Genomic DNA, 18,636 nt, shown 5'->3' with positions numbered 1-18,636 from the left:
TACATTTAAGATTCACCCATGTCTTTGCATTGTTTGATGGCTCATGCCTTTTTATTACTGAATAGGATTCCTTTATATGGATATACCACAGTTTGTTTATCCATTCACTTGTTGAAGAACATCTTGGCTGCTTCCCATTTGGGATATTATAAATAAAGCTGCTATAGACATTCAAAAAAAAAAAAACCAAAACAAACAAACACACACACAACACTACCAGTGTTGTGAGGCTCAAATAAGCCAAAGGTTATTAACTTGCCTTAAAAACTATAGTGCTGTATCATTTTTATCAGCATTCCCAAGGGAGCTCGCACTATACTGACAGAGTGCCAAGGCTACTGGTATTCCCAGCTGCCATGTGGCAGTAGCAGGAGCTACTAGAATGTTCTCAGCACAGGAATGAGGCTTCCTTGGTTTCCATGTCTTTCAGAGTACTAATCACCTTATTCTCTTTGAGACTTGAATTTGTAGACATTTCTTTATTGATATGTCAGATTGCTTGCAGCTATCTTTAAATGACAGCAATTCTCTAATATTTGGTTTAATAAAATGTGAATAATGTCCCTTTTAACTATGGTCTTTATTAGGAGTTCATGTTGCTTCAAGTCCCTGGCGCTCAGACCTGGACAGGCCCTCACTCCTATCCTATTCCTTCCACAGCCTCCTGGTGATAGTCAGCTGCTCCCTGATTAACTATCTCTAGGAATGGGGCATTCACTGCTTCTGACGATAACTCACTAAAGTTCTAATGTGTAAACAAACCCTGACTTCCACCTGTTCTCATCCAAGACAGTATTATAGCTCACTGCAGCCTTGAACTCCTGATCCCAAGTGATCCTCCCGCCCCAGCCTCCTAAGTAGTTGGAACTAGAGGCCCATCCCAGCATGCCTGGCTCACGTACCACCTTCTAACATATTGTGTGACTGACTGACTATACTGTGGATTTTTGTGCATCTGCTCCCATCTCAATGGAAGTTCCCTGAGGAAGGAATTGGGGCTGTTAGTGGCCATATCCTCTGTGCCTAAAGCAGCGCCTGGCACACAGAAGGCCCTCAGTATTTGTTCAGAGAAGGAACACATGCCATTTCCCTCTGCTCAGAGAGGAGTACCTTCAGCATTTTTGTGCCTACAAGATCCTGTGACCAATCCTTTCTCTGATGTGGAGTGACTGCTATATGATGCTAACTAAACACAGAGGCCAAGGGTGGGAAAGGGATAAAGGCAGTGGAGAAGTAAAGGGCTGTAAGCAGTCAGAATGAAGGCTTACTACAGTAGAGGAGCTGTGCAGCCAGCTCTCGCCCCTCTCTGCAGCCAGCCAGCAACTGGAGGGTATGGACTGCTTTGGAGCCACCTCCCGCTCTGGGCTGGCCAACTTGAAGCAGAGACTGCTTCACTGGATCTTTTTCTCTCTCCAGTGAGCTGACACAGGGCCCAGCCCAGAAATGTCTGCTGTCTAAGGAGCAGGTAGAGGTGGATGATGGCCAGGTTCCTGGAGACCACCATTCCTGCCCCCGCCTTACTCAGACACCCGACAGCACCAGCAAGGGAACTGAGAATGCAGAGAATGGCACTTTATTTTAAGACTTGATTTTTTTGCCATGATTATCTACCAATTCTTCCATGATGGTGTCATCTTCTTCAATAGTGACCAGGACCTTCTTACCCACTAGATTGAAGATGTCTTCAGGAGGATAGCCTTTGGGCTCACCTACTTTCACGGTGAGCATGTCCATTGTTAGGATGGTGCCTTCCGGAATTTTCACTTTGGCCACCACAGACTTGCCCAGCTGTGGACAAAAATGAACATTCAGTGCCAACTAGCGTACACTACGTACACTCTAGGTCCCGATCAGTACCAAGGCAGTACCTTGGGAGCAAGGACTCTTGTCGACCCCTACACTGCTCAGAATCTTATACATTCAGAGACTCAGAGGAGGGGCCTTTACAGTAAAGTGCAAAGGAAAGAGCTCAGGCTATATAGGCAAAGCCAGATTCAAATTCCAGTCAGCAGTGTATAGGCCATGTTTTAGTTTCTGTCAGACTATCCTGTCAGATGACTTTAAGCATGCAAGGAATCAATTCTGCTTGGAATGTAGTGCCAGGAAAAAATGTCGGTCAAGTAATAATCTTGCATCCTGTTATGTTTTACTATGTGCTCAGGGAGCCAAATTAAGTGCTTAGCTGTTATAAATCTTACTCTGGTTTCTGGCCTAATTCTCTCCTGTTTCCTCTATAAAGAAACTTTCTTTTTTACTATTAATTTCCTGGTACATACGCATCTTTGATTTGGGGAAGCAGGAAGGTCCCACTAGAATAAAAGATGAGCACAGTCCCAGGCATGCCTGGTGTTGGTCTTTGCCTTGACAGCTGCAGAGGTTAGTGTGTGTGTGCCTGCAGCCCCTAGATGCCTGCCTGGACCTTCAGAGGCAAGAAGGTCCAGGCCATGGCTTTCAGAAGCCCTGATAGTCAGCATGCCAGGCAGTGCTTCTAGGCCCACCATCCCTCTGTCTGAAGGTCAGTGCTGCACAAGGAATAGCTGCATCATCACCCATCCACCCCTGCAACGACCCACTGCCTCTCCAGCCAGTGCCACCCTGGCTTAGGAAATGCCATAGGCTCTTCTGGTACCGCAGGGGACACCTCGCCTAAATGCTTCTCAGGGCTTACCTGCTCCAAGGGAGCCCAGATTTGACTTATTCCAGGGCTTCACCCCCATTACATATTCTGGAATCTAGAAGTACTGGGCCATGGGCTTCAGAGAATTAGTGGAAGACTCTAACGTGATCCTAGCTGGCAAGAGAAACCGCTAAAGTTCCCTTTAGATAACACATTTCTTCTGCTGCTGCTACCAGCAGGAGGGACATGCATTACTGAAGAGGAACCTGAAGAAGATGACAGGGGTGGGGGCACATTCCTTCATCATTTCATTAGCCTGGCTCAGGGAGGGCTGGTCCTGAACATCCCTCCCAGGTCAGCCTATCCTATTTCTGCTCACAGCAGCAGAGATGAGTGGAGTCGGGCAGGACGCACCTTCTCATTGCAGGCCATCTCACAGGGCAGCAGCTGCTTGGTTGGGGAGCCTAGGGCACGCTCCACAAGGCGCACTGACCGTACCAGCTCCGCCAGTTCTCCAGGCTCCAGCGAGGCTGAATGGTCACTCCCCTTCCAGGTCTTGTCCAAAGTTATGTGACGCTCTAACACCTTGGCCCCCAAAGCCACTGCGGCCACAGATATTGCTATGCCTGTTTCATGCCCAGAATACCCTATGGGAATGTCAGGAAAGAGCTTCTGATATTCCTTTAAAATAGAAAAAGAAAAATAAGGTTAAATATCATGCTGCTTCATGCATATTCTCCAGGGTCAAGCACATCTGGTTGAGCCCCGGTTTAGCCACTCACTAGCTGTGCAGCCAGGGGCAAGTTACTAAGGCTTTGTGATCCTCTCTTTGCTAGAGATAATAGTACCTGCTGAGTGTTGCTGTAAATGCATGAAAAGCACTCAGCGCACTGTAAATGCTCTAAGAACAATGGTTACTGTTCTTATAAAGAATGCATTTTAAGAATGTATCACATTGCACAATACACCAAGAATAACAACAGAACTATAAATGAATAACCTCATTCAAAAAGTGTCTGTCACATTTAATTAGCCTGAGCTGCTGAAAGCAAATGTGCTATATGCACAAATATCACCATCAATCATATACATAGCTCAATCTCAAAACAGTTCTTTGGTAGAAATGATAATCTGCTATCTGTAATTCACTGAATGCAACAAAAGACACTCTAAGACAGATGAGTCCTCTTGGTAAGGGTGACCAGAAAGCTGAGTACAGTAGAAAGACTCAGGTGGGGTGTGTTACTATTTTTTTTTGTCATTATTTCTTTTTGAAACAGGGTCTCACTCTGTCGCCAAGGCTGGAGTGCAGTGGCACAATCACGGCTCACTGCAACCTCCATCTCCCGGGTTCAGGTGATTCTCCTACCTCAGCCTTCCAAGTAGCTGGGACTACAGGTATGCGCCACCATGCCCAGCTAATTTTTGTATTTTTAGTAGAGACAGGGTTTCATCATGTTGGCCAAGCTGGTCTTGAACTCCTGGCCTTAGGCAAAACACCTGCCTCAGCTTCCCAAAGTGCTGGGACTACAGGCATGAGCCACCATGCCTGGCCTCAGGTGGGGTTTAATAAAAGATTAGGAGGGCTAGGCGACAAAAACCTTGAAAATCAGGTTTAAGAATGTGTGATGGAGTGTGGATTGCTAAATTTGGAAATCCAAACCACTGTATTATGCATGGGCGAGGCCCAAGATGGGGTAGGCTGGCAAAATACCGCAATGCATGGTGTCAAGAGAGCACATGACAGCAGCTTGAGTGGGGACGGAAAGGAAAGGGTGGCTACGATATGCTGAAAAGGAAAATATCTGGAGTCATGTGTACTAAACTGTTAATTATCAAAATCTCTGTGGAATGGGAGTGCAGGGGATGTTTACTTTTGACACTATGTTTCAGAGTTAAGAAAAAATGATTTTTTTTTTTTTTTTTTGAGACGGAGTTTTGCTCTTGTTACCCAGGCTGGAGTGCAATGGCGCGATCTCGGCTCACCGCAACCTCCGCCTCCTGGGTTCAGGCAATTCTCCTGCCTCAGCCTCCTGAGTAGCTGGGATTACAGGCACACGCCACCATGCCCAGCTGATTTTTTGTATTTTTAGTAGAGACGGGGTTTCACCATGTCGACCAGGATGGTCTCGAACTCTCGACCTCGTGATCCACCCGCCTCGGCCTCCCAAGAAAAAATGATTTTTAACTTTGAAAAATAACGATTTAGATAAGCTATAAGCGAAGCAAAAACAGGTTTGGGAGGGACAAAGTTTAGATAAAAAGAGCAATGTCAATTTTCAAAAAGGCTAACTTTTAAAAGTTAAAGACTATAGCAACATGTAAGAAAGCTTATATTATGGGAAAAAAACAATGTCAAATACTATCCTGAAAGGAAAATATAAAAGAAAACTGCAATATCAGTAATGCAGCATGTTGGCAGAGAAAACTGCAATATCAGAATTATAAGTATGTGTGGATAGATCTCCATTAATGTTACTATAATGGTTTTAATGATAACTACATATATGTTTTTGAATGAAGTTAAATTTCCAGTGCTACAGGAAGAACTGATAGAGATGGTGTGAGATGGTAAGAGACAAAGAACTAGGAGGATATGCCCAGGTTCTAGTTCCAGCTTTGCAACAAGCTGCTGTGGGATCTCAGCCTTCCCCACTTGGGACTGGACTTCACCGTCTGTGAAATGACTGGGTAAGCAAAATTCTAGGAGACAGTAATCTCTCTTAGGGCTGTCACTGTAAGTAGTTTGAGCCTCAGGGATACTCAGAATTAGAAAATAAGAGCCAGCAAATAACAAAGCAGAAAAAGCCAGAAGTTTCTAGAAGGCCTCCTATAACTCAATATGAAAAAAGACGGATAGTTATCTGTATGCTAGTGTTCGTAGCACCATCACTCAAAATAGCCAAAAGATAAAATCATCCCAAATGTCTGTTGACAGACAGATAGTTTTTTTGTTTGTTTCATTTTGTTTTTTCTGAGATGGAGTCTCACTGTCACCCAGGCTGGAGTGCAGTGGCATGATCTCGGCTCACTGCAACCTCTGCCTCCTGAATTCAAGTGATTCTCCTGCCTCAGCTTCCTGAATAGCTGAGACCACAGGTGTGCACCACCATGCCTGGCTAATTTTCCTATTTTTTAGTAGAGAAGGGGTTTCACCATGTTGGCCTGGCTGGTTTTTTTTTTTTTTTTTTTTGAGACAGAGTTTCGCTCTTGTTACCCAGGCTGGAGTGCAATAGCGCAATCTCCGCTCACTGCAACCTCCGCCTCCTGGGTTCAGGTAATTCTCCTGCCTCAGCCTCCTGAGAAGCTGGGATTACAGGCACGTGCCACCATGCCCAGTTAATGTTTTGTATTTTTAGTAGAGACGGGGTTTCACCATGTTGACCAAGATGGTCTCGATCTCTTGACCTTGTGATCCACCCGCCTCGGCCTCCCAAAGTGCTGGGATTACAGGCTTGAGCCACCGCGCCCGGCCAGCCTGGCTGGTTATGAACTCCTGACCTTAGGTGATCCACCCACCCCCACCTCCCAAAGTGCTAGGATTACAGGCGTGAGCCACTGTGCCTGACCTTGGGTAGAGTTTTTAAATGTGGTATATATGCATAATGGAATGCTACTCAGCCTTAAAGAGGAAGAAAATTCTGACACATTACAACCATGGATGATCCTTGAGGACATCATGCTAAGTGAAAAAAGCTAATCACAGATATACTGTATGATTACACTTTCCCTGGAGTAGTCAAATTCATAGAGACAAAGTAGAATGGTGGTTGCCAAGAGCCAGTGAGTTAGGGTTTATTGGGTGTGGAGTTTCAGTTTGAGGATGAAAAAGTTCTGGAGATGGATGGTGGTGATGGTAGCACATAGCATGAATGTACTCAATGCCACTGACCTGCACATCTGAAAATGTTTCCTTTCTCAGTGTACTGTCTGCTCTTTTTTTTCTTTTGTGATAAAGACAAAGCATAAGATTGGCCGTCGTAACCATTTTCAGATGTGTATGTATTTAAAGGCAAAGTTGATGACCCGACTTTAAATTTTATAATTGGAGTTTATGTGCAGTTTTCGTATATCAATTATACTTTATTGAAGCTGGAAGGAAATGGTAATAGAAAGTTTTTGAGTTTTATAATTTGACAGCAAACTGAGATTTTATTCTTATAGCTTGTGATACAGCGATTCCTTCAGCAAGCATTTGCTGACATCTACCAATTTCCTGAGTCTTGTTGATGAATCCTAGAGAAGGATATTGAAGTGCCCTAAATAGGTAAGCTCAAGCAGTGACCAATTAAGATTGGTTTTAAGAAAATTTTTATTTTTTTTGAGACAGAGTCTCAGTCTGTTGCTGAGGCTGGAGTGCAGTGGCACCATCTCAGCTCACTGCAACCTCCGCCTTCCGGGTTCAAGCGATTCTCCTGCCTCAGCCTTCCAAGTAGCTGGGACTTCAGGCATATGCCATCATGCCTGGCTAATATTTGTATTTTTTTTGTAGAGATGGGGTTTCACCATATTGGACAGGCTGGTCTCAAACTCCTGACCTCATGATCCACCCGCCTTGGCCTCCCAAAGTGCTAGCATTACAGGCATGAGCCACGACACCCAGCCAAGAAAATTTCACTTACAGTCACCCTCTTTAGAATGTATGTGCTTCCTCAACTGCTTAGTTCTAATTTGATTTGATAACAGCAAGACTATCAGAGGATGTTCAAATTATAAAGTATGCCATGGTTTATTAGAATTTTCTTTATAAAAATGACTACGTCTTCCACATAGTAAATGGCCCAAGAAGGGAACCCCTTCCCTCCTGCTCACCGGGATGACCCGCAGGTTGACGTCCTCAGGCTGGAGTGGGTACGCGCTGGTACACTGCAAGAAGCAGAAGTTGGGGTTGAGGGGCTTCACGATCTGATAGACTTGCTTCATGGTGTCCATCGACTGCATCCCGCTGGAGATCACCATTGGGCGACCTGAGTAACCCAGTACCAACACCATCAGCACTGTCTCTTTAGAGGTTCTGACTCTCCCCAACACATCCCAACTGCTGGTCTCATCATTTAGCGGAACTTCACAAGCATCTCTTAAAACACTGTGCCAGCCACTGTGGGGGAACAGAGAGGAGCTTGTTGGGTTCCTGCCCTTGGCCACAGGTAAGGTGGGCTCCCCTCTGCCCCTCAATACTGTTCTAGAGCAAAATGAATTGAATTAAAGGGCAGAGCAGTTTCACACTGCCAAGAGGAAAATGAACATCTCATCTGATTAGTAGGTTGTACACCATGGCAGTATAGTAGAATGTGTCCTGATTGAAGAGTGTGAATGTGAGGTGCGGAGCTGCCACTTCTAGCTGTGCCTGAGCAGAGCACTGTCCTTCTCTGAGTCTCAGAGGCCTCCCCTATGAAATAAGTATCAAGCATCATAATCATGACTTGGTTCAGTTCTAGGGGTGTTATGAGAATGAAATGAAATTGTCCATATGTCGTAAAACTACTTTGCACAACCATAGCCCACTGTGGTCTCAAACTCAAGCAATCCTCTGACCTGAGCCTCCCGAGTAGCTGGGACCACAGGTATGCACCACCACACCCAGCTAGGTTTTATATACACCAGGCATCCCCAAACTTTTTACACAGGGGGCCACAGTTCACTGTCCCTCAGACCGTTGGAGGGCCGCCACATACTGTGCTCCTCTCACTGACCACCAATGAAAGAGGTACCCCTTCCTGAAGTGCGGCGTGGGGGCCGGATAAATGGCCTCGGGGCCACGTGCAGCCCGTGGGCCATAGTTTGGGGACGCCTGATTTACACTGTCATAGCCTTAATTTCTTATACATTTTAATTAAAAATTTTTCTAGGATGGGCACAGTGGCTCACACCTATAATCCCAACAGTTTGGAGGTTGAAGCAGGAGGATCACATGAATCCAGGAATTCAAGACCAACCTGGGCAACAGAGAGACCTTGTTGCTATTAAAAAAATTTTTTTTGTGGGAGGGATCCAAGATGGCCACTTAGAAGCAGCTCTGGATAGCAGCTCCCAGCAAGACCGCAAAGGGTGAGTGGACACCGCACTCCAGATGGATTTTATTGCCCACAGACCAGGAGATTCCCAGGTGGAGGAGCCCCTCGGGTCGCCAGTGCAGCTGTTTGGCTGTCGCGGCAGGTCTCCGCACAAAGTACTCACATGGGTCCAGGCACCATTTTAGCTGGCGACTGGAGCACCTGGGAGACAGAGTCATTTGTTCAATTGGTAAAAAGGGGACTGAAACGGAGGTAGGCCAGGAAATTCTCAGGCAAAAAAGCGCCATGAGTCTCCAGCGTGCTGTTTCAGCTGGCACAGTGGGTCGCCGCACAGGGAATCACACAGATCCGGGTGCCTTTTCAACAGGTGACTGGAAGGCCTAGGAAACAGTCGCCTGTTGAACTGAAAAAAAGCGGACTGAAACAGGGAGCCAGGCCAGGAGATTCCTGGGTGAAAAAGCACCACAAGTCTCCAGTGGCTGTATCAGCTGGCGCAGCGGGTCTCCACACAAGAAATCACACAAATCCGGGTGCTGTTTCAACAGGTGACTGGAATGCCTGGGAGACAGAGCACCCGTTCAACTGAAAAAAAAGGGATCTGAGGCAGGGAGCCAGGTGATCAGGTTCGGCTGGTCCCACCCCCACAAAAACCAGCAAGCACTGCTGAGCCCAGGACAGTCCAGCTCTGTAGGGGAGGGGCGTCTGCCATTACTGAAGCAGTCCACCACTACCGAGTAATAGTGTGAGACTTTAACACCCCATTGTCAATATTAGACAGATCAAGGAGAGAGAAAATTAACAAGGATATCCAGGACTTGAACTCAGACCTGGACCAAGCAAACCTAATAGACATTTACAGAACTCTCCACCCCAAATCCACAGAATATACATTCTTCTCAGCACCACATCACACCTACTCTAAAATTGACCGCATAATTGCAAGTAAATCACTCCTCAGCAAATGCAAAAGAACATAAATCATAACAAAGTCTCTCAGACCACAGTGCAATCAAGTTAGAACTCAGAATTCAGAAACTAACACAGAACTGCAGAGCTTCGTGGAAACTGAACAACTAACTGGCTCTTGAATGTTGACTGGATAAACAAACAAGGGCAGAAATAAAGATCATCTTCAAAACCAGCAAGAACAAAGACACAACATACCAGAATGTCTGGGACACATTTAAAGCAGTGTCTAGAGGAAATTATATAGCAATAAATGCCCACATGAGAAGCAAGGAAAGATCTAAAATCGACACCCTGTCATCAAAATTGAAAGAGCTAGAGGAGCAAGATCAAACAAACTCAAAACCTAGCAGAAGACAAATAACTAAGATCAGAGTAGAACTAAAGGAGACAGAGACACAACCCTTCAAAAAATCAGTAAATCCAGGAGCTGGTATTTCGAAAAGATCAACAAAATAGACGGACCACTAGCCAGATTAATAAAAAAGAAAAGAGAATAATCAAATAGATGCAATAAAAAACAAAGGGATATCACCACTGATTCCACAGAAATACAAATGATGATGAGAGATGATTACAAACAACTCTATGCACATCAACTAGTAAACCTGGAGGAAATGGATAAATTCCTGGACACCTGCATCCTCCCAAGCCTAAACCAGGAAGAAGCTGAAACCCTGAATAGACCAATAACAAGGGCTGAAGTTGTGGCAGCAATTAATAGCCTACCAACCAAAGAAAGCCCAGGTCCAGATGCGTTCACAGCTGAATTCTACCAGACATACAAAGATGTTGACTGGATAAACAAACATTCCTTCTGAAACTATTCCAAACAATCGAAAAAGAGGGAATCTTTCCCAAATCATTTGATGAGACCAACATCATCCTGATACCAAAACCCAGCAGAGACTCAGCAAGAAAAGAAAACTGCAGGCCAATATCCATGATGAACATAGATGCAAAAATCTTCAATAAAATATTGGCAAACCAACAGCAACAGCGCACAAAAAGCTTATCCACTATGATCAAGTAGGCTTCATCCCGGGGATGCAAGGCTGGTTCAACACACGCAAGTCTATAAAAGAAATCCACCACATAAACGGAACCAAAGACAAAAACCACATGATTATCTCAATATATACAGAGAAGGCGTTTAACAAAATTCAGCAGCGGTTTCTGATAAAAACTCAATAACTAGGTATTGATGGAACATATCTCAAAATAATAAAAGCTATTTACGACAAACCCACAGCCAGTATCATATTGAATGGGCAAAAACTGGAAGCATTCCCTTTGAAATCTGGCACTAGACAAGGATGCCCTCTCTCACCACTCCTGTTCATTACAGTGTTGGACGTTCTAGCCAGAGGAATCGGGCAAGAAAAAGAAGTAAAGGATATTCAGTTAGGAAAGGAGGAAGTCAAATTGTCTCTATTTGCAGACGACATGATTGTATATTTAGAAGACCCCATCATCTCAGCCTAAAATCTCCTGAAACTGATAAGCAACTTCATCAAAGTCTCAGGATACAAAATCAATGTGCAGAAATCACAAGCATTCCTATACACTAATAACAGACTTAAAGAGAGCCAAATCGGCCGGGTGCGGTGGCTCAAGCCTGTAATCCCAGCACTTTGAGAGGCCGAGGTGGGTGGATCATGAGGTCAAGAGATCGAGACCATCCTGGTCAACATGGTGAAACCCCATCTCTACTAAAAATACAAAAAATTAAGCCGGGCGCGGTGGCTCACGCCTGTAATCCCAGCACTTTGGGAGGCCGAGACGGGTGGATCACAAGGTCAGGAGTTCGAGACCAGCCTGGCCAAAATGTTGAAACCCCGTCTCTACTAAAAATACAAAAATTAGCTGGGTGCGGTGGCACGCGCCTGTAATCCCAGCAACTCAGGAGGCTGAGGCAGGAGAATCGCTTGAACCTGGGAGGTGGAGGTTGCAGTGAGCCGAGATTGTGCCATTGCACTCCAGCCTGGGTCACAGAGTGAGACTCTGTCTCAAAAAAAAAAAAAAAGCTGGGCATGGTGGCACGTGCCTGTAATCCCAGCTACTCAGGAGGCTGAGGCAGGAGAATTGCCTGAACCCAGGAGGCGGAGGTTGCAGTGAGCCGAGATCGCACCATTGCACTCTAGCCTGGGCAACCAGAGCGAAACTCCATCTCAAAAAAAAAAAAAAAAAAAAAAAAAAGCCAAATCAAGAGTGAACTGCCATTCACAATTGCTACAAAGAGAATAAAATACCTAGGAATACAACTAAGAAAGGATGTAAAGGACCTCTTCCAGAAGAACTATAAACCACTGCTCAACGAAATAAGAGAGGACACAAGCAGATGGAGAAACATTCCACGCTGATGGTTAGGAAGAATCAATATCGTGAAAATGGCAATACTGCCCAAAGTAATTTACAGATTCAATGCTATCCCCATCAAGCTACCGATGACCTTCACAGAATTGGAAAAAACCACCTTAAACTTCATATGGAACCAAAAGAGAGCCCGCATAGCCAAGTCAATTCTAAGCAAAAAGAACAAAGCTGGAGGCATCACACTACCTGACTTCAAACTATACTACAAGGCTACAGTAATCAAAACAGCATGGTACTGATATCAAAACAGAGATACAGACCAATGGAACAGAACAGAGGCCTCGAAGGCAATGCCACACATCTACAACCATCTGATCTTTGACAAACCTGACAAAAACAAGCAATGGGGAAAGGATTCCCTGTTTGATAAATGATGTTGGGAAAACCAGCTAGCCATGTGCAGAAAGCAGAAACTGGACCCTTTCCTGACACCTTACACTAAAATTAACTCCAGATGTATTAAAGACTTAAACATAAGACCTAACACCATAAAAACCCTAGAAGAACATCTAGGCAAAACCATTCAGGACATAGGCATAGGCAAGGACTTCATGACTAAAACACCAAAAGCAATGGCAACAAAAGCCAAAATAGACAAATGGGACCTAATCAAACTCCACAGCTTTTGCATAGCAAAAGAAACAGTCATTAGAGTGAATTGGCAACCAACAGAATGGGAAATTTTTTCTTGCAATCTACCCATCTGACAAAGGGCTAATATCCAGAATCTAAAAAGAACTAAAACAGATTTACAAGAAAAAGACAAGTCCATTCAAAAGTGGGCAGAGGATATAAACAGACACTTTACAAAAGACAACATATGAGGCCAACAAACATGAAAAAATGCTCATCATCACTGATCATTAGAGAAATGCAAATCAAAACTACATTGGGATAGCATCTCATGCCAGTTTGAATGGTGGTCATTAAAAAATCTGGAGACAACAGATGCTGGAGAGGATGTGAAGAAATAGGAACACTTTTACATTGTTGGTGGGAGTGTAAACTAGTTTAATCATTGTGGAAGACAGTGTGGCAGTTCCTCAAGGACCTAGAAATAGAAATTCTATTTAACCCAGCAATCCCATTACTGGGTATATATCCAAAGGATTATAAACTGTTCTATTATGTAAGGACACATGCACACAAATGTTCATTGCAGCACTGTTTACAATAGCAAAGACTTGGAACCAACACAAATGCACATTGATGATAGACTGGACAGGGAAAATGTGGCACATATACACCATGAAATACTATGCAGCCATAAAAAATGAGTTTGTGTCCTTTGTAGGGACATGGATGAACCTGGAAACCACCATTCTCAGAAAACTGACACAAGAACAGAAAATCAAACACCGCACGTTCTCTCTCATAGGTGGGTGCTGAACAATGAGAACACATGGACACAGGGAGCGGAGCATCACATGCTGGGGTCTGTTGGGGGGAACTAGGTGAGGGACAGTGGGCAGTGGGGAGGCCTAACATGGGGAGAAATGCCAGATATAGGTAATGGAAAGGCAGCAAATCACACTGCCACGTGTGTACCTATGCAACAGTCTTACTTGTTCTTCACATGTACCCCAAAACCTAAAATGCAATAAAATGTGTATTTTTAAAATTTTTTCTTAAAAAAATTTTTTTTAATGTCTTATAAAAACTGTCATATCTGCTGGGCGCGGTGGCTCAAGCCTGTAATCCCAGCACTTTGGGAGGCTGAGGCGGGTGGATCACAAGGTCAAGAGATTGAGACCATCCTGGTCAACATGGTGCAACCCCGTCTCTACTAAAAATACAAAACATTAGCTGGGCATGGTGGCGCGTGCCTGTAATCCCAGCTACTCAGGAGGCTGAGACAGGAGAATTGCCTGAACCCAGGAGGCGGAGGTTGTGGTGAGCCGAGATTGCGCCATTGCACTCCAGCCTGGGTAACGAGCAAAATTCCATCTCAAAAAAAAAAACAAAAAACAAACAAACAAAAAACTGTCATATCCTTAATTTTCTTTCAACTTGTGCACACAAAAAGTGGAAGCACAGGCTGATTGAAAAGAAGTTTCTGCGGCCAGGCGTGGTGGCTCACACCTGTAATCCCAGCACTTTGGGAGGCCAACATGGGCAGATCATGAGGTCAAGAGAGCAAGACCATCCTGGCCAAGAAGGTGAAACCCCATCTCTACTAAAAATATACAAATTAGCTGGGCATGGTGGCATACACCTGTAGTCCCAGTTACTTGGGAGGCTGAGGCAGGAGAATTGCTTGAACCCGGAAGGCGGAGGTTGCAGTGAGCAGAGATCAAACCACTGCACGCCAGCCTGGTGACAAAGTGAGACTCCATCTCAAAAAAAAAAAAAAGAAAAGAGGTTTCTGGCAGGGCACAGTGGCTCATGCCTGTATCCTAGCACGTTGGGAGGCCAAGATGGGAGGATTGCTTGAGGCCAAAAGTTCAAGACCAGCTCGGCCAACATAGCAAAACCCTGTCTCTATTTTTTTTAAAAAAATGAAAAGAGGCTTCTAAAATTTGTCTTCATGAAATCTGCCTCAAAGTGGGCCACCATGAGGGGAGTAAAAATATGAAGGTTTGGACTCTCTTGGATTTTACATCAAAAGTTAGACAGTTATCAGAGACACAGCACCATAAAAAAAAGTAAAAAATAAAAATTAGACACTTACCTTTTTTGGCTGTCTTTTCCAGATAAGGAAAATTATTAGTATCTCCAGATCCAACTTTGAAAAATGGAACATTCAGTTCATGTAGGAATTCAACTGCCATCTACAAAAATTAAAGAGGGAACTCCTTTTCACCATTGTTCAAAAATGCTGTTGTCATGACAGGCGAGGAATAAATGCGATTTATAGAACTAGAAAAATCTCTCCTTATATGCAGTAGAGGGACTCTCAACAACTTGAAAGTGGGCAAAGATTTGTTCCCAGTCATTTCATTCAAACTTGAACATTCATTCACATCCACCCATCCATTAGTCCAATAAACATTTGGTGCTAGTCTTTGCTGGCTACAAGAATCTGGAAAAGGGCTGGGTGCAGTGGCTCACGCCTATAATCCCGACACTTTGGGAGACCAAGGTGGGCAGATTCCGAGGTCAGGAGTTTGAGACCAGCCTGACCAACAAAGTGAAACCCTGTCTCTATGGGCATGGTGGTACACGTCTGTAATTCCAGCTACTCAGGAGGCTGAGGCAGGAGAATCACTTGAACCCAGGAGGTAGCGTTTGCCGTGAGCAGAGATTGTGCCACTGCACTCCAGCCTGGGCGACAGAGGGAGACTCTGGCTCAAAAAAAAAAAAAAAAAAAAAAAAAAAGATTCTGGAAAATAATCATTCCCCTGGCCAGACCCTGCCTGCCCCAGGGACCCAAGGCCCAATGAACAAACATGAAATGATCGTGACCTAATCTTGACCCAGAAAACTAGGCAATGAGAAAGTGAATAGTCTCAAAGGCTTTCCCCTCAGGGCCAAAAAAGCAGGAAAAGGGACTATTTCAATCCTTGGCAAAAGGGGGAAAATGAAGCATTTTTCCCCCCAGCCTTGACACAAGGATCATGGCTGGCAGGGCCCATTCAGCCCCAGCCCTTTCAGGCCTCAAACCACGCTGCCCACAGAAAAATGAACCTCAGTCACTTTTTTCAGCTATAACGTCACTGCTTGAGGTTACCTATTTAGGGCACTTCAACATCCTTCTCTAGGATTCATCAACAAGACTCAGGAAATTGGTAAATGTCAGCAAATGTTTGCTGAAGGAATTACTGGATCACAAGTTGTAAGTAAAATCTCAGTTTGCTGTCAAATTATAAAACTCAAAAACTTTTTATTACCACTTCCTTCCAGCTTCAATAAGGTATAATTGATATACCAAAACTGCATATATGTAATTTGGTGAGTTTGGACTTAAGTATACATTACTGCTACCATCACCACAGCGTAATAAACATACGCATCACCTTCAAAAGTTTTCTTGAGTCCTTTTGTTTTGAAGTTCAAAATAAAAAATGGCAAAAAAATGAATGTCTCTGAATGGTTCCAAATATCTTAGTTCTATCCTAAAATGATGCCTGTGACTCAGAAATAAGTTAGGGCTTAGTGAGTTTCTCACACTTGATCACATGTGCACAGATCTCTCCCTCTCCCAGGGATCTTGCTAAAATGAAATGCATATTCTGATTTGGTTGGCACAGGATGGTGCCTGAAAGCCTGTATTTTTTTCTTTCTTTTCTTTTCTCTCCTTCTTTCTTTCTCTCTCTCTTTCTTTCTCCTTTCTTTCCTTTTCCTTTTCTTTTCTTTCTTGACAATGCCTCATTATGTTGCCCAGGGTGGTCTGGAACTCCTGGGCTCAAAGGATCCTCCTGCCTCAGCCTCTGAAAGTGCTGGGATTACAGGTGTGAGCCACCACACCTAGTCAGAGCCTGAATTTCTAAGAGCTCCTGGATAATGCTGCTATTTCTGCTGTGATAACCTGCTTTTTGTTAGCTTAAACGGACTCTTTCTTAGCTGAGAGCTGTTCAGGCTTCTTGTTAGCTTCTTGAGCCGGACAGACTCCATCTTAGCTTCTTCATTTTAGTTATCCCCCTCATGAAGTATGTAACTGTGGTATGTAGCTGGGGCAGGATGACACTGGGCACATCCTGGAGTGCATTTGCTAGTAAGAGGCCGAGTTACGCAGCACCAACAGAGCCTGAGATTGCAGGTGCTGTTAAGTACCAAGAGCCCCCCATATCTGTAAGTTGTATGTCTTTTTATGACAGCTCTAGCCCTTGTACCTGGTACTGTTTTATTTCTCATGTACTAGTTTTATCTTTTAACTTTTTGCTTACTCTGCTTCTGTGAAAAACTTGCTTCAGTTTGGTTCCCCCCTCCCTTTTCAAACTGGGGTATAAGAAACCCCCAGACTCTTCAGGGCCGAGAGAACTTTGGGCATTAGCCACCTCTAGGTAACCGGCTAAAATAAAGGACTTATAATTCAATCTCTGAGTGTGGTGCATTCCTTGACTCACTAGGGTATAACACTGCTACTGGCCCACAAATCATACCCTGAGTGGCAAGGAACTGGGATACCACGAGTGAGAATCCAGAGAGTGAAAGCACACTAAGGAACATACGTTACTCTGTGAGTAGCTCTTGAAGTCTACCCACCCACTGTAGTAGATTTGTGTTCGTCTTCCCAGCAGAGGCTGAGTTACTCTTAACACTCAGAGAATAACTCCTGCACTCAGAGAATAACCACTCAGCTTGTAAACCCTCGAAAGTGTGGCTGGGAGTTACTGGTTAGCCAGTCAGGGAACAGTTCCGGGGGTATTTTGCATCCCTCTTGATCCAAGAAACACCGTGCCGCATGGCCGGAGTGCCACTCATCTCCAAGCTCCAAGCATCTAACCTTTGATGCCGTTCTTTTTTTGTTTTAAGACAGAGTTTTGCTTTTGTCCCCCAGGCTGGAGTGCAATGGCGCCACCTTGGCTCACTGTAATCTCTGCCTCCCAGGTTCAAGCAATTCTCCAGCCTCAGCCTCCCAAATAGCTGGAATTACAAGTGCGCACCACTACCCCAGCTAATTTTTGTGTTTTTAGTTGAGATGGGGTTTCACCACGTTGGCCAGGCTGGTCTCGAACTCCTGACCTCAAGTGACCTGCCTGCCTCGGCCTCCCAAAGTGCTGGGATTACAGGTGTGAGCCACCGTGCCCTGCCCCCTTTGATGCCATTCTTACTGCTCTTCTTCTCCACTTTATTTTTTCCTCTTCCTTTCCATCTTTTTCTTTTCTGGTAGAGACGGGGTCTTGCTATGTTGCTCAGACTGGTCTCAAACTCCTGGGATCAAGCAGTCCTCCTGCCCCAGTCTCCCAAGTAGCTGGGACCACAGGCATGTGCCACCACATGTGGCTAATTTTTTTTTTTAATTTGTTGTAGGGATGGGGTATTCCTGTGTTGCCTGGGCTGGTCTCAAACTCCTGGCCTCCAGCAGTTGTCCCACCCTGGCCTCGCACAGCGCTGGGATTACAAGCTTCAGCCACCATGCCCAGTACCTCCCATACTTTTCTCCCTCACTCTGTCCGGTTTGTGTCTCACTGCTAACTAGCTAGCCCTAAGACGGATTGAAAAACAGTTTTAACTATATTTTTTTGAATAAAGTGTCATTTTCCAAGCCGGGCGCGGTGGCTCCAGCCTGTAATCCCAGCACTTTGGGAGGCCGAGGCGGGTGGATCACGAGGTCGAGAGTTCGAGACCATCCTGGTCGACATGGTGAAACCCCGTCTCTACTAAAATACAAAAAATCAGCTGGGCATGGTGGCGTGTGCCTGTAATCCCAGCTACTCAGGAGGCTGAGGCAGGAGAATTGCCTGAACCCAGGAGGCGGAGGTTGCGGTGAGCCGAGATCGCGCCATTGCACTCCAGCCTGGGTGACAAGAGCGAAACTCTGTCTCAAAAAAAAAAATAAAAAATAAAAAAAAATAAAGTGTCATTTTCCTACCCTTCTTCTCACTCCATCTGGCAGAAGAAGAGAGTGCTTTCTGCTTAAAGAAGGAAACTTCCACCGAGTTTTCTTCTGTATATAAGGTTCATCTTGTGAGAGTGTAGTGTGGCCCTCCAGCACATAAAGAGATACATGAGCCCTGCTCAGGAGAGGGGCAGGACAAGCAGGGACAAGTAGGGGGGCCA

General features: G+C 44.8%; 2 protein-coding genes across 4 annotated transcripts in view; one reads left to right on the top strand and one right to left on the bottom strand.

The window, feature by feature from the left end:
* TRIM14 (tripartite motif containing 14) overlaps nt 1–18,636 on the top strand; it is a 64,270-nt gene that overhangs the window by 39,589 nt on the left and 6,045 nt on the right. Inside the window, exon 7 of one of the 3 annotated variants that reach the window (XM_010350808.3) lies at nt 5,141–16,949. The exons of 1 other annotated variant lie outside the window; for it this stretch is intronic. The gene's annotated coding sequence lies outside the window, so the exon portion shown is untranslated. Of the gene's footprint in view, nt 1–3,897; nt 16,950–18,636 lie in introns of those variants that run through there. One more of the 3 variants, XM_074395084.1, reaches the window with a different exon arrangement.
* NANS (N-acetylneuraminate synthase) overlaps nt 1,558–18,636 on the bottom strand; it is a 29,533-nt gene continuing 12,454 nt past the window's right edge. The window contains exons 3-6 of the mRNA XM_003940073.4: nt 14,645–14,744; nt 7,430–7,584; nt 3,032–3,298; nt 1,558–1,788 (exon numbers count right to left, since the gene is read on the bottom strand). Coding sequence (XP_003940122.2) covers nt 1,579–1,788; nt 3,032–3,298; nt 7,430–7,584; nt 14,645–14,744 — 732 coding nt within the window. The 3' untranslated portion in view covers nt 1,558–1,578. The remainder of the gene's footprint in view (nt 1,789–3,031; nt 3,299–7,429; nt 7,585–14,644; nt 14,745–18,636) is intronic.

Source organism: Saimiri boliviensis, chromosome 2, assembly GCF_048565385.1.
Source record: "Saimiri boliviensis isolate mSaiBol1 chromosome 2, mSaiBol1.pri, whole genome shotgun sequence".
Classification (NCBI taxonomy): domain Eukaryota; kingdom Metazoa; phylum Chordata; class Mammalia; order Primates; family Cebidae; genus Saimiri; species Saimiri boliviensis.
The sequence above is the reverse complement of the archived record's forward strand: the minus strand, read 5'-3'. Positions and strand labels throughout refer to the sequence as shown.